The sequence below is a fragment of the Equus quagga genome, chromosome 1 (assembly GCF_021613505.1).
Source record: "Equus quagga isolate Etosha38 chromosome 1, UCLA_HA_Equagga_1.0, whole genome shotgun sequence".
NCBI lineage: Eukaryota > Metazoa > Chordata > Mammalia > Perissodactyla > Equidae > Equus > Equus quagga.
This window is the reverse complement of record NC_060267.1, coordinates 94115691-94130837: the sequence shown is the minus strand read 5'-3', so window position 1 is coordinate 94130837 and position 15147 is coordinate 94115691. Positions and strand designations below refer to the sequence as shown.

The 15147-nt window shown below is 65.4% G+C and overlaps 1 protein-coding gene across 8 annotated transcripts in view; it reads right to left on the bottom strand.

The window, feature by feature from the left end:
• Window positions 1-15147, bottom strand: part of RXRA (retinoid X receptor alpha) — a 101296-nt gene that overhangs the window by 40606 nt on the left and 45543 nt on the right. Inside the window, exon 1 of one of the 8 annotated variants that reach the window (XM_046663165.1) lies at window positions 4722-4812. The exons of the other annotated variants lie outside the window; for them this stretch is intronic. Within the exon in view, the coding sequence (XP_046519121.1) occupies window positions 4722-4797 (76 nt within the window). The 5' untranslated portion in view covers window positions 4798-4812. Of the gene's footprint in view, window positions 1-4721; window positions 4813-15147 lie in introns of those variants that run through there. 8 annotated transcript variants of the gene reach the window in all.

The window sequence follows — 15147 nt, the reverse complement described above, 5'->3', positions numbered from 1 at the left end:
CGGACTCCATGCCAGGTGGCCAGCAAGTCAGAACCATTCTGGGATGGTCAGGGAGAGGGGACACTCCAGGCGTGGGTCCTCTGGGTGCAGCGTGCGCGGGCCTCTCCTGGGGATGTCCCCGAGTCCTCCCGCTGCCCCTTGACTGCTATCATGTCAGGGACGTGGGCCCGGAGGCTCAGAGCGTCCAGAGTGTGGTTGCCCAGAGCCACACAGCAGATGAGGCCAAGGCAGGCCGGGAGTCCCTGGAGGGCAGGGTGTCCGCCAGCTCCCAAGGGGTTCATGGAGGACTTTCCAAGCCCCGCTGCCATGCGCCCTGAGCCCTGGCCCACACGGCAGCCTCCCCATGGCAGGGGCTCACCCACGCCACACTGACTCAGCCGGCGGCGGCACCAGGCTGGTACTGGTCGTGTGCGGGGGCCCAGCTAGCAGGGCCTCTGCAGATGGGAGACGGGGCCTCGCCCGTGAGACAGACTGAGAACGGGACGTCCGCCCACTGGAGCGGGGCTTCCCCATTGCAGCCACAGCAAGGGCGCCTCCCGGCAGCAGGGCAGGGACCTCCACCGGGGCTCACCTGGACCAGCCCAGACCTCCCCTCCCCTCCCCACCCAGTCGCCCCTCCTGCCTCTTCCAGTTCACATTCCAGTCACCAGAGTGGCCTCTTCCAAGTTCAGCCTCAGCATGGGCCCCCACCCCCACCCCTGCTGACAGCTCTGCCAGCTCTCCACTGCTCTGTGTAGACTCCCCTTCCAGGCAGCCCCCGGGCCTGCGTGGGTTGAGTCTCTGGAACCCCTCACTCTGCATCCCACTGTGCCGGCTCAGTTTGGGGCCCACGAGGCTGATGGGACTGAGTCCCACGCTGAGACCCGATGCCCCATCCAGCTAACCCTTGGGGACCTGTGTGTGCCAGCCTCTGCCCTCCACTCCCTCCCAGGCCCCAGCAAGCCCAGGGACAGGGGCTGGCATGCAAGCACAGGCCCGGGGCCAGGCGATCCTAGAACCCCCACCCCCGTCCTCACAGAGCATCGGGCCACGTCCCCAAGTCTCCGACCCAAGGCCTCGCTCCTCACACGCCCAGGAGGCCGAGGACAGGGAGAGCCTCGCCTCCCACCAAGCAGCTCTGAGGGGCCACCGTGGTGGAAGAGGAGACAAGCCGGCTGAGCTGCAGACAGGAGGGTGGACAGTGGACAGGCAGCGTCCGTGCCCTGCAGCCCCTGCCCCGAGAATCCGGGATGGGGCTGCAGCGAGCACCCACGGCAGCACCCAGCCTGGCCACCTAGTCCACGGGGCCCCAGGCGGAAGGCAGGGATGGACAGACAGCCTCTCTCTTTGGCCTGGATGACCATGACCTCCATCTGAGCAGCACTGCCCGCCAGGAATGCCCCGCCAGCCCACTCTGTACAGACGACAGCCTCGACCTGCCAAGCTCAGATCTGGCCCCGGCCAGGCCCCAGCCAGCTCAGCACACCCTCCCCAAGACTGTCCCCTCGGTCGGCCACTGGGCAGGATGGCCACTGTCCACTCAGTCACCACCAGAACCTGCCATTGCTCTTCACTACACCTCCAAACTCCGGCCCATCCCAGAGGCGCGAGCAAGACCCCCAGCCCCCAGTGCTTCTGCCTCCTTTGCTCGGGCAGCCTGGGGCCAGTGTCTCTGCCCTCACAGTCCCTGGCCCAGTACCCCTTCCTGGCCCTCCCGGAATTGCCAGCGTCCACTTCTCCAGGTCCCATGAGCAAGCCCCAGGGCGGCCAAGGCCAGGGTGAGCGTGGGGGAGGGACCTGGGAACGCATGTTTCCACCACTCGCTCCTGCACTTGGGAGCATCTGCAAATAGCTGCCGTGAACTGTGAACGTGCGTTTCTGAATGCTCAGGGCGGGCAGGAAGGGGCAGGACCGGGGCCGTCCACTGAAAGACCAGTCAGGTGACCAGCACGCGCTCCCGGAGGCTGGGCCACGTGGAGGGGTCCCGGTGATTAGACCCCTATCCTGGGGGACTGGAGCTCGGAGAGACCCAGCTACTGGGATGGGGGCAGCACAGAGGCCCGGGGTAACAAGCCAGGCAGGCAGCAGCCTCCAGCTCTCTCTGGCCCCTGGAGAGAGTGGGGATGGCCCCGTGGCATGTGACAGGGAGAAGTGGGGACCCAGAAACATGCCTTCTAAGGCTTCAAACCCACCCCAATTCCCAAAACCTACAGGTAGTTCATGGAGAGGCAACCCCACCAAGTGGGGACATGGGCTCAGTCCCTCCAGAGAACACACATGCCTTAGCACCTGGCCCCACAGGCACTCAGCTGTGCCCTGGACTCTCAGTTTTAGAAAGGACAGCAAAGCACAACCTTGCTGCAGAGTCTCGGCAGCAACACCCTCACGCATCCAGACCGAGAAGACGGCAGATCCCGATGCAGAGGGACCCTGGGGACGGGAGGGGAGCCCAGAGCCCACTCCAGAGGCTGAAACTCGTCCTGCACGGACTCCCGGGGGACAGCTCTGCTCAGAGCCTGTCAACTCCCCGTCACACACATGCCGCTGCAGACGAGTCCACGGGCATCAGCTGGAAAGAGCTGAGACTGGCAGCAAGAGATGACAAGAGGAGGCACTGCGAGAAGACTAAAAACCAAACCAACGCCCAGCAGCCAGGTACATTCTATGCAAGGGAACCAGAGACCCCACACGCGTCTGGTGCATGTGGCCTGAGCAGTGTCCCCCGTCACCACAGGGAACACAGTCAGCAAGCCGTGCGGGGCACTGAGAATGCCTGGCCCAGCCAGCAATGCCCGTGGTGACCACTTGCCACACACACACACGGGCCACAGCAACCAAAATGCACCCCCTACAAACGCACACATACACACGACACACACACGCATGCACACATACATGCACTCCCAGCTGAGAACCACCAAACGCAATGCTACGCATCCCCACCCCGTGTGTAAGACCACAGGGCAGGCATAACGGCCGGGACATTTTCTGTAAAAGGTAACTGGATATGATTTTAAATGTTCTGTCACATCAAAAGATGAGCTGACCTGGAAAATTCTCTTCCTGCCCCCATTTCACAGATACAAAAACCAAAGCCGAGAGCCGAAGAGGCCTGTCCACGGTCACGTGTGGGGGAGACCAGGGACATGGGCACAGCTCCCATGCTCGACAAAGAACTGCCAGAAAGATGTGAACCCCAGGCCCCACCGACACCTCCAGGCAGGAAGACAAGCCCCGATCTGTACCGCATGCCGAGTGTTCAGCTGAAGGAGGAAGGGGCCTGCAAGAAACCTCAGGTTCACGGACGCAGACCTGGAGCGAGCCTTCGTGGTCACCCATCCGGGACAGCTGAGCAAGGATGGGGGAAGCTGAGCCCAGAGACTCCCAGCGCGGGCTCCAGGTTACCAGCAGGCCGGGGCTGGCCCCAGGACAAGCCTGCAGGGCAGGCACACCCTACATCCCTTAATTCCTGACAGAGCAGGACGCAGCAAAGGGCACGGTGGGGCAGGAGCTCCCAGTCAAGCCAGCATGGCACCCAGGGCCAGGGTTCCCCTGTTTCAGGTTCCAGCTCCCAGACCAAGTGGTTCCAGAGACTGCCCAGCGCAGCCTCACCTCGCGCCCACCACTGTGTACGTGGCGCACGGGGGCCAGGCCACGGCCCCCACACAAAAACACAGGTGAGGGGCCCCAGAAGTTAAGGGTAAACGTTCACAAACTACAAAAGGATTTTAACAAGCCAGGAAGACAGCGGTGGTCCGAGCTCCCACCAGCTGGCCAGGTCTGGCTTGAGTCCTTCCCCTGAGCCACTGTGTGGCCCTGGGAAAGCCACTTCACAACTCTGAGCCTCAGTTTCCCCCGGAACCTGGGCACAAAAGAGAGCGTCCCTCTAGGGATGTCTGCAAAGTAAGTGAGCCACCACACGGACCTTGGGCACAGGGCGAGCTCACACGGATGTCCGTGTAACCAAACCCAAGGGAACTGGAACGTGAGCCTCACAACGCGGTCGGACTGGACCTGCCAGGACCCCAGCCTCTCACCTCCCCGCAGAGAGGGGCGACCAGCCGCCCTCAGGCCTCCTCCTCGCACACCCCACACTCAGCCACCAGAAGCCGGAGCCAAGGCCCAGGGGCATCCGTGTGGGGCCACCTGTCCGTCGCAGGACAGCTCCAGGCAGCCCGTGCCTCCTGCAACTCCCTCACAGGGAGCCCAGGAGGACGGGCCGTGTCCACTGCACCCCTCCAGCTAGACAGGGCCCCCCGTCCCCAGCCTCGGTCTCCTCCTCTGCATGAGGAGCAGAGCAAGGCAAGGAGAAGAGCAGCCATTCTCCCTGCCCTGGAACCCGCTGCCCAGACAGCCAGGGCAGGCCAGTGCCCAGTGGTCCTGGCCTCAGGCTGCGGGGTCTGCCAGACCTGGGACCTCTGCCACAGCCATGCCCACGTGACCTCAGACAAGTCACCTCCGTCTGCTCATCTTGGGGTGAGCAGCTGACAGAGGCAGCCTGGGAGAGCGATGGCAAGAATCAGGACACAAGACAGAGGTCCTCAGCAGGGCCTACACCACACACGTGCTCAGCAGCTGTGGCAGGCGTTAGAGAGGTAAGCCCTCGGAGAGGGCCAGTGCCTGGCACCCGGCCTGGGCTCTCCTCACCGGGGCAGACGTGCCACGAGCTCCACACCCCATAGGCAAGATCGGGCACCCTCCCAGGTCATGCTGCCCCCGGGCCCACCAATCCCAGCCCTCACCTGCCAGCCACCTGCGGTCCCCCGCCCGCCAGGCCAGGCCACCTCCCGAAAGAGAGGCCAGGAGGTGCAGCCTCATGGCGAGTGCGGGAGAGAGGTCCCACCACGGCGGCGGCCCCATCAGCCCGCAGCCTGCCGGCTCGGGGTCCCACAGCCTCCGGTGATGCAGCGTGGCAGCTCAGGGAGCAGCAAAGCCCTGGGAGGGGAAGGAGGCCGGGGAGGACCGGTCTCTGCAAGGCAGCCGGGAGCTCGGCAGGAGCAATTGGTGCTCGTGCTGGCCCAGCGGCCAAGTTCCCCTTTCCCAGGGCCAGCCCGGCCCACCACCCGCACCCAGACACCTGTGACCACAGGCAGCTCCCATTGGCCGAAGTCAAGAGCTTCTTGGAAGAGGACAAGGACCCCGGTCTCGTTCCTCAATCTGAGCCTGCAGATGGTGCAGGAGACAAGGCCACCGCCTGGCCAGGGGTTGGGGCAGAGGGAACGAGCAAGGCTCAGACAGTGGGCGGGCCTGAGCTCAAATCTGCTTCACTGCTGGCCAGCTGCCTGGCTGCCGGCTAGTTAGGTGACCAGGCGGAGCCTGCTTCCCCTGTCGGCGTGCTGGTGTGAAGATGGGGCAACGGGGCAGGCTCCTCATATGGTGCCAGCTGGCACACCCAGAAGTGCTCCATCACACAGAGGCATTGTGCCTGTCCTGGCCCAGCAGGGGTGAGGGCCGCCTGGGAGAAGCCCAAGTGGCCCTCATGGCAGCCACCTATCCCCACCCAGCCTCAGGTCCCCATCACACTGTCCCCCTGCTCCCCAGCAGGAGGCATCCTGCACACCCAGCCCTGGAGAGCCAAGAGTCTGGGGCTGGGAGAGGGTCCTGCAAGAGGTGGGACACGGAAGGCAGAGGCCCAGAGGCCGGGAGTCCAGGACAGAATGGGGTCACCGGACCAAAGAGGAATTCAGAGTGGGGCAGAACCTTGACTGCCGGGAGGCGAGGAGGAGCAACAAGGAGCCGGGGCCAGGGAAGCAGGGCCTAAGCAGGACTGCACAGCTGCGGGCGGGGCCCTGCCTCGGAGCGCGTCTGCAGGAAGCACGAAGGGAAGGAAGCTCTCACGGCTCCCAGCTGCCCTCCAGCCCCACAACGGGGTCATTCTTCCGGGGCACAAAACGCCTTTTGTGGCCCATCAACCAACGGCGCAGCCCAGGGCCGGTAGTGGAAGTGGGGGAGCTGGGGCCACAGCACAGCCTTCAGCCCCACCGGTCCCTGGCAGGCGAGTGGGGGTCCTCGGTCCTCAACCCCAGGAAGTCTGAGACCCCACCCACTCTGTCCACAGTGGGCTGCCCTGCCGAGGCTACAGGGGCCAAGGCTGCCCACACATGGTCTGCTGCCCATAGCCGATGCCGAGAACGGGCGGCCGAGACATGGCTCAGGGCCAGAGGAGCACGACGACTCTCTGGTGGTAGCCCCCACGCGTGCCCACCCTGTCCGAGAAGGCTTCTGCACTCCATGGTGGCTGTCGGTCACACTGGAGGCCAGAGGGCCATGGACCAAAGATGGGCAGGGCCTCACTTGAGGGCCCCGCTGCCCACTACAGCCCTGGCACCGTTGGACACAGGCGAAACCAGGTGGTGTCCTCCTGCAGGACTCTCACAAAAGGACCAGGCTGACCAGGCTGACAGTCCGGCAGGAACCCTGCCTCGGTCCCTCCTCCCCTGCCCTGCCCAGTCACTCAGCACACCCCACACCCATCCACCAGTCTGCTCACATTGCACTCTCCATCTGAAACCCAACTTATCGGGGGGCCCAGGCAGGTCCCTCCCCTCCAGGGGCCTCCCACCCCACCCCACCCCATGCTGACCATAAAGGTCCACACTCACAGGAACCCACTGAATTCCCGATTCCCCGACGTTCCCCAACAACGGGCTGTCCTGGTGCTCATGTGCCCACAGCCTGTGACAGCCCAACTCCATCCTCAGTCACAGGGGACCAGCGTCACGGCTCGCTGCCCTCTGCACCCCGGCCCCACCACACAGAGCAGACACCCCAGGAATGTCTGCCCAGTTTGGGTGGGAGGATGACGAGGGCAGTGCCCAGGGGTTACACTGCCGAGGGGAGGGTCCCAGGACTCCTGGCTCTGGCAGCCACGGGAGACAAGATGGTAAAACATTTTCTGCGATTTCACTTGGTTTGACTTTGGGCCATGTGCACATGTTACTATATTTTTATAACAATGACATAAACCGCCACTGCAGAGGCCTAACTTCAGCAAGACCCAGTCCCGAGGCTTCTGTCGCGCCTCCTCCGTGTGGGCCCGGCTCCCTCACGCTCTCCTCTTCACTTCGTCCAGCTCCCTGATCGTCTGGTTCACTGGCTCGTGGGGACCACACCTGGATAAGTTCGCCCTATGGACGGCGGCATGACGAGGTCCCGCCCAGAGCGAGGATCACAGCCCAGCCTACTCCACGCTCACGCAGCCCATTGAAGGCTTTATTCCCCAAAGGCAAGCCATGCCAACTCAGCTGTGGCTGGTGGTCAAGCGTGACCCCCAGATCCTCCTCAGCTACCTGAGGGCCTGGCCAGTCAGCCGAGAGCCTGTGCTCCCAGGGCGGGGTGGGGAGGTTCCCGTGAGGTCCTCTTGGCCTCACCCCACCGAATCAGCTCATTTGTGCCCAACAAGCCTCATTGCTTGAAAGCTCACTCTTGCCGTCTTTAGCGACCAGGTAGGAAAAGGTGCTCAGCGCCACCCACAGCTCACCCTCAGCCCCACGGGTGGCAGGAAGGGTCTGGGACTGCAGGGTCCCCTCTCAGAGCCAACACGGATTTACTTCCCAGCTCAGGAGGACTGAGAGAGCCCCGCTGACCAGGCACAGGGCCTGTCCCATCAGCTGGGTGGCCCCAGGGGTGGTGCAGCCTGGGCGCACGTCCCTGCCATGGTCCACCTGTGTGCTGACACCTGGGGAGGCCTTGTGCAGAACTGGGTGCTCAGACGCCACCAGCCCCCACCAGCCGCGCACACTTGTGTGACGTGTGCAAGCACACAAGTCATATCTATGTGGGTCACACGGCCCAAGAGTCCAAGCAGCATGAGACCAGCCCTGCGTATGGCCAGGCGCCTCCCGGCCCTGCGGAGTCTCAGCCCCTAGGCCCTGCCCCAGGCAAGTGTGTCCAAAGGTGCTCAAACATCTAGCAAGCGCCAAGAACACGCAAGGCGCTGAGAAGGATCGCGAGCACAGTCTCGGCCCCTCTGGGTGGGCAGAAAAGGGGCGGGGGCTGCCCAGGAGTGGGCGGGACCGGCTTGGACGGTGCGCATCTCTTTCCGCCCAGCACTAAGCGACATCCTCAGTAGCGTGAGGTTGGCCATGGTGGGAGTGTCATCGCCACGGAAACTGGAAAACACCATGGACCAGACACTGGGGGTCCTCTCGAAGCCTCAGCTTCCCCCTCAGGTCACTGGACTGGGTTGTGCTCCCATGAACCCCCCAGACCTGCTGTTCCTTCCAAGCACAGGAGCCCCCTTCATCCAGTGCCCCACCTCTGGGCTGCCTCGCCAGTCCAGCAACGTCCAGGATGACAACCCAGGGTCACCCCTGCGGACGGGCCTGGGGCCGCCTTGTGCCGCCCTCTCCCGCCAGCTGCCCTGGACCTGCCCCAGCTCCTGGCTCCTGGGAGGCGCCTGGCCCCACGCAGCCCACTGCCCTCCCCAGGGCTCACCCTCCCCATCAAGGTGCTGAGGCCGGAGCCCGGGCCCTGGCAGAGCACCCCCACTCCCCGCCCCCAAACCTCAGCTTCCTTCCTCCCACGCATGGCTGGCCAGCAGCAAGGGAACGGCAGGGAGGGCCGGCGGTGGGCAGCGGCACTGGCCCCACCGGGGATGTGCAACCCCAGCGAGCCGCCCCCTCCCTCTCACTCATGTCCTGCGGGGTCCAGGAGGTTGGGGGGTCAGCACAGAGATCGAGGGCCACCATGAGGCAGCAGCTTCTCCCACACTCCAGGGTCTGTGGGCAGGAGCGAGGAGGCGAGGGGCCTCAGGGGGCCCTCTGACAACTGCACCTGACGGCAGCATGCACAGCTGTCCCTGTCACCACCCAAGCAGTCCCACCCGGGAGAAGCATCTGATGCCTCCTGTGTGCCCACACCCAGGAGGCACCACTTCACGAGACCTACTGTGCGCCAGGCCCAGACAGAGGCACTGCCTCCCTTCCAGTTGGCTGCCAAGCAGAGCACCCTGGGGAAGTCAGGGTCTAATTCAAGGTGAAGCCGCCCCTCAAAGTCCTGACCAGGGTCCCTCGCCCCCAAGGCTGCCAACGGTCAGCTGGCAAAAGCCCCACATTCACCTAGGCGTCTCCATCAATCACTCCCACCAAGACCAGCCCCCCTTCCCTCTCAGAGCAGCCCGTGGCCACAGTGGTGGAGGGTAGGCTGCCTCAGCGTCCAGCCCAGCCCAAGTGTCCGGCAATCTGTAGTTTCTGTGGCCCTCAGCCCCCTCAGCCTAGCCCTGGCCCCCAGAGCAGGCACGGTCATTCCCTCTGGATCTTCCTGCCAGGGACACCTCCTCCAGGAAGCCCTCCCTGCCCCTGCAGAGTAGGAAGATGCAGACAGGGCCCCAGCCTCAAAAGACCCCTCAGAGCACTCAGCCCAGCCCCACAGGTGCAGTCAGGGCCCACCGCCCCAGACCGCAGGTCATCCCTGGACCCCAGCCCCCAGCCCAGGCTGGTCACCTCTCCCAGCCTCACTGCTTCAAAGCCTCTGCGGCCTCTGACCAGCCGCCCCCCTGCCCCAGACCTCCGTGACCAGCCCAGCCACATGCTCTCCCGCCTCAGTGGTGCCCACACTGGCCCCCGAAGGGCAGGAGCTTTCCCGTTGCCAGAAGCAGCAGCTGGGGCTGAGAAGTGCCCTCAGCACCCCATGCACGGTGCCCGGGTCATAGATCCGACAGGAGGCTCTGCTGGGCTCAGACTGGGTGCCATCAGACTCCGCCCTGCTCCACTCCCGCCCAGGGGAGCGCACAAACCTCCCGCGCCCCACAGTGGGGTGAACACACCCACATCCCCCCGCACCCCCAAAGGCCCACACACGCCCACCCCTCCTGGGGCTCACCGTCTCAGCTGCCAAGTGGGCAGTGGTGTGCTGACCCTCAGCAGCAGGTGGGGCGGCTGCCGTCCTCACGACCCCCAGCTCTAAGCCCCCTGACCCCAGGACTGGCGGGCCTGGAGCCCCCCGGAGGCCCCTCCCCTGGCCTCGCCCTCCAAACCGGGTACGAGGGGTCTGCAGAAGGGGCTCGGTGAGTCTCAGCAGCCAGTGTCACCCCTGGCCAGACAGGAGCAGGACCACGGGGCCGGCAGGCGAGGGGCACGGGCACGGGCGGGCAGGGGCCAGCCTGGAGGCGTGTGGGACTCCCACACTGCCTCGTCTGCTGCCTGGACACCCAGGGACATCGACCCACCAACCGCAGCGCCTAGACTCCGTCCATCTGCTCTCCTGCCCTGCCCTCCCCACTCCCGATGGGCTTTCTGCCCCCATGAAAGGCGAAGCAGCCTCTGCTCCTGTGGAGCCCTGACCAGGGAGGCGCCCGGGCCTCAGGCAGGAGAGCCTGGGGGAGGCTGGGTCTTGGAGCCCCTGATCCCTGATCTGGCCCCATCCCAGTTCCCCCGGAGGCCAAGGGCAGGCACCCACCCCAGCCGGCTGCCCCGTCCCCATGCTGCGGCGGGTTCCCATGCCAAGCCGGTGGCATGCCTCGGCACGTCGACCCGCAGCAGGGCCCTGCCGCCCCCACCCCCAGCCTCGGCATGACTCACAGGGCTGGCACGTCGCCTTCGGCCCCACTGGGCGGCCGCCCTGAACACACACACCTGCCCAGACTTGAAGCCGGCGGACGGCAGGGCGGGCCTGGGATCCGGGTGTCCCCAGTGTTGTCGGGCCAGCCAGGCCCTGCGCTGCAGAGGGGCTCCCGGGAGGGGCCCAGGAAGGTCACAGTCGGGCAGGTGGCCCAGGAAACGCAGCCCCTGCAGGGCTGGGCCCCAACCCTGATGGCCCCAAAGGCCCAGGAGCTCAGATCAGGCCTGCCTCCTTGAGTCACCTAGCCCAGACGCCAGCAAGGTGACCAACAGGGGAGGGCGCTGGGCCCTCCAAAGGCCTGCGGCCACTGCCCCTCCCCATGTGAGGCTGAGCTTCACCCAGGAAGGCCAGAGAGGACAGCAGGCCCCAGGCCCCTACAGGCCACAGGCCTCTGGGTCCCAGGCTCTGGCCCGGGCCACGTGGGGAAGTCCACTGTGAGGAGGGGCTCGGCCAGGCCTTGCTCCTGCTCAGGCCAGGCCTGAGGTCTCAGCTGTCAATCAGGAGGGTCCTGTCACCTCCTGGGAAGAAGGGGGCCGAGAAGGGGTGACACACAGGAGGACAAGGCCCTGCCAGTGGTCAGGGGAGCCTGGGAGACACCTCCCAGGGGGTAGCCACACCTCAGCTCAAAGGGTCAGAGTGGGCCTCTGACACAGAAGGGCCCCCAGGCCACTGGGCGGCGACGTCCACTGTCCCGACCCACCACTCCGGGGCAGCACCCTTCTCAGACACCCCATCTTGGCCCCTCCTGACCACAGCCAGGGAGCAAGGCAGGCCCGTCCCAGCATCTCCCCAAGAGCCCACAGTGCTGGGCACCCACCTCAGGGCAGCCTGCGCCCCTGCCCTCAGGGGGCCCTCAGGAAGTGGGGAGAGAGCCTGGAGGGCAGGGCCTCACCTGGTACAGGTGAGTAGATACAGGGTCTGAAGGAAAAGTAAAAGCAGAAGAACCAGCAAGAGCACAACAAGGACAAGCAAGAAGGAGAGGGAACAGCATGACGTCCAGTCTTGCTGCACAGAGGAGGGGTGCGGGGGAGGGCCGAGGAGGTGGGAGGGGCCCAGGATCTGGCCCGGATCCCAGGAGCTGTGTCAGCAGGAAAGTGACCCCACCCGGCAGTAACTGCATTTGCTGACTGACTGGCAGACAGCTGGCAGCACAGGCCCCACCCCCACCCCTACTGGAGGGAGGGCAAGGGGCTGGTGGCCCCCCAAAGACAGAAGCAGGCCTCTCTTCTGGGCACAGGACGGAGCAGGACAGTCCGACTCAAGGAAATCAGACCACGTCCCAGCCACGGGCAGCCTGACCTCGGCCCTGCGCCCAGCTCGAGGGGCTTGCACAGGTGTGAGCACACGTGCCAGGAGGGCCGCCTGGGGCCAGGGCCTCCCCTGGACTCCCTCCCGGAGGCAGATGGACGCTGGTCAGGCCGGGGTGGCCCCGGGACCCAGAGCCCTCAGTGTGCGGGGAACCACGTCCCTCGGCACACCGGCTCCAGAGTGGGGAGATGGCGGGTGGGCACGTGGCCCTGGGCTCCTGGCCCTCTGGCTGCGCTGGAGCCATGACAGAGCCTGTGAGCCCCGGCCCTGCGCTGGCTGAGGACACGGAGAGGGCCGCCAGCCCACACCTGCTCCGAGGCACTGCCACAGTCCAGCTGGGCATCAACCTCCCGCCAGAGAACACCTCACTGGGGACAGGGTCCAGGGCCTGCTCTCCGGGTGCCCCAGAGCCCGGCTCCAAGCAAATAAGCCAGCCAGCATCCTCACCTCCCTCCAGGCCACGTCTTCTCCCTGCTCCGCCTTCCAGAGACAGGGCAGTGCAGCCCCTCAGGAGGCAAGGGCTAGGACCCCACCCACAGGCGAGGGGCTGGGGTCTCGGCGCAGGGCCCTGAGCACAACCAGCTCACGGCAACCCCCGCAGGCGGCCCAGCTCTGACGCAGCCCCAGCCGATGGAGGACACAGCCCTCTGCTCGTGATGACAGCACCGGTCCCACAGCGGGCCCCTGCAGCGGCCAGCACCCTTGGCCCCATGCTCTGCCGGCCCCTCCCTGGCCTTGCCCAGGACTCGTGGCAGCTGCCAGCCTCCTGCTGCACATGCTCCTGACCCCAAACATGGTGAGCGTGAAGCCTATTCGCCACCCACGGCATTGCCGTCCACTGCGCGGCCACCATCCCGGAGGACAGCGCGGAGGCTGGACCACGGGCTGCAACCCCTCTGATGGTCAGGCACCTCCTGGCCCTGCCAGCTGGCTTTTCCCAGCCCCGCGAGGCCCAGTGGAGCCGGGGTCTCACTCGGCACCCCTCCGCTCCCCTCCCCATCACCCCTCACCGAACCTGCGGGGCGGGACAGGCTCGTGGGGACACGAACGGGGCTGGGCAGCAGCAGGCTGTGGCCGACCAAAACACGCACAGAAGATTAACACCAGGGGAGAGTCAGCCTCTGGGAGGACGACTTTACGTCTCTGGAGGAACAGGGTGCTCCCCCTTCCCCCTAAAATCCAACATGGGGTCAGACGGCGTCTTCGCCCCAGTCCCACCAAGCACTCAACACCCGGGCCTTCGTCCCGCCACTGATGAAACCGGGGGTCGGGCTCCCCACGGGCACAACAAGGATGCGAAGTGCCAAGGCGGAAGGTGGGAAAGCCACCCCCTCCGGACGTGCTCCCCTCGTGGCGGCCGCTCCCGGCTACGATCTTCGAGAAGGGAGCATGGGACAGCAGCCACAGGGCGCCAGTCCTGCTGGCCCCAGGCCAGCGACACGCACCGATGAATTAACAGGCCATTCACATGGTGAACTTGACACAGAGCAGCATCCTGCCTCGTAGGACGAAACAAGGACACGGACACACCTCGCAGGCCACGGCTTCGGGAGAATCGGCCGCTGAAGAGAAGGCCCTGCCACTCCTGTTCCCATGAGGGCCAAGAAGAAACAAAGGGACATGGCGACACAAGCCCGGACAGAGGGGACCTGCGGTTGACTGCGACTGGGGCTCCCGCTCTGGGCAAGCGGACCAGAGCTCCCCGGAGCTGAGCACGGCTGGTGCTGAGCTCACCACGAGCGCCTTCCGTCTCGGAGCATGGGGCCAGCTCTGACAGAGCCTGCCCACAGCGAGAGCATAATAGGGCCCTGCATGCTCTGGGCCTCCACCTGATGGCCCTGGAGTGAGTGGGGCCGGGCAGCCCCAGGGCCACCTGCTCCATGGTCAGGTGGTCACAGGGACAGGCCATCACGCCTGCACAAGGTGACTCAGGGAGGGGAGCCAGCTCAGCCCATCAGGGACCCGATGACCACCACTAACTACCCACACTGCCTGGGGGCCCCAGGAAGGGCGGGTGGGGCTGCCTAGGTCCCACAGCTCAGAAGCAGCAAGTCTGGGGTTCCCTTCCAGACCGGATCCCAGATGCCAAACCAGACTGGCCAGGGTCCCTGCTCCCAGTGCCAGGCCCTCACTCGGCTCCCCCCAGGCCACGGGCCACAGAGCCACCAGGAGGACCCGCATAGCTCAGGTCAGGAGCAGCAGCAGGGGGCCTCCCCAAGACGAGGGAGGGTGTGGGGCCAGGATACACAGACCATGCGCTGCCCGGTCGGCCAGCCACAGGGACGTGAACGTGTCTTGCACGGGCCCATGACAGCCCTCCACGGCCCAGGGACCCCAGTGCCCCAGGCCCTCCCGGCGGCCCCTGGCCTCCTAGGGATCCACAGCCCACACAGACCCCGCCAGCTTCTCAGAGCCCAGAACCCTCGCTGGACTCAGGTGCAGGGAGCCAGGCAGGTCCCTCCCCAGGCCCTGCACCAATAGCGGGAGAAGGCGCCTGCCCAACACCCCGATGTCCACCCGCCAGTGCCAGCCGGGGAGGGGCGCGGCGTATCCAGATCATCCTCAACACGAGGGACCCTGCGCCGGGCACTTTGCAACACGGACCTCATTCAGCTGTTTGAAAAACCCTACAAGCACTGCTGTCTTTTTGCAGAAGGGAAAATGAGGCTCAGAGACACAAAGTTCAACCTGCCCAAGGCCACTCAGCTGGTCAGTGGCGGGTGAGACCGGGACCCAAGGCTGCTGCCTGGGCACAAGGAACAGCAGGGCAGGGCAGGGGTGCAGCCATGGACGGGGAGCGAACGGAGTGGGGCTGATGTCAGGGGCACAGAGACCACTCAGACAGGCGTCGCACAGACACACGGACATCAGCACACGCACAGCCTGCTTGAGACCCAGAAGCCCCTCCAATCCCCCAACACAGGCCACATCCGCAGGGTGGTCAGCACTGCTCGAGGCGCAGAAGGGCTGTGACAGGAGCAGGACCCTGGGTCGCAGGGCCCAAGTCCCCAGGAACACGCTGGTTCGCTCCTCTGCCGGCCTCGAGGAGGCATGGCCAGCCCTGGCAAGAGGTCAACTTCTCCCTCCCCAAAAACGGGGGGACCCTTCCTACAGGAGATCCCAACTTCAACGGAAACCGAAAACCTGTATTCCGTTTTGTTTATAAAATAAGAGGCTGCCATCAGGATACCCGTGCGGAGGAGGGCCAGGCGCGGCACTGCCATGGGTGGGGGGAAGGTGCACGGTGGGGGTCTTTGACTCCCCTCGTTTGGCGGGGATAACGGAGTCTCAGGGTGGCTG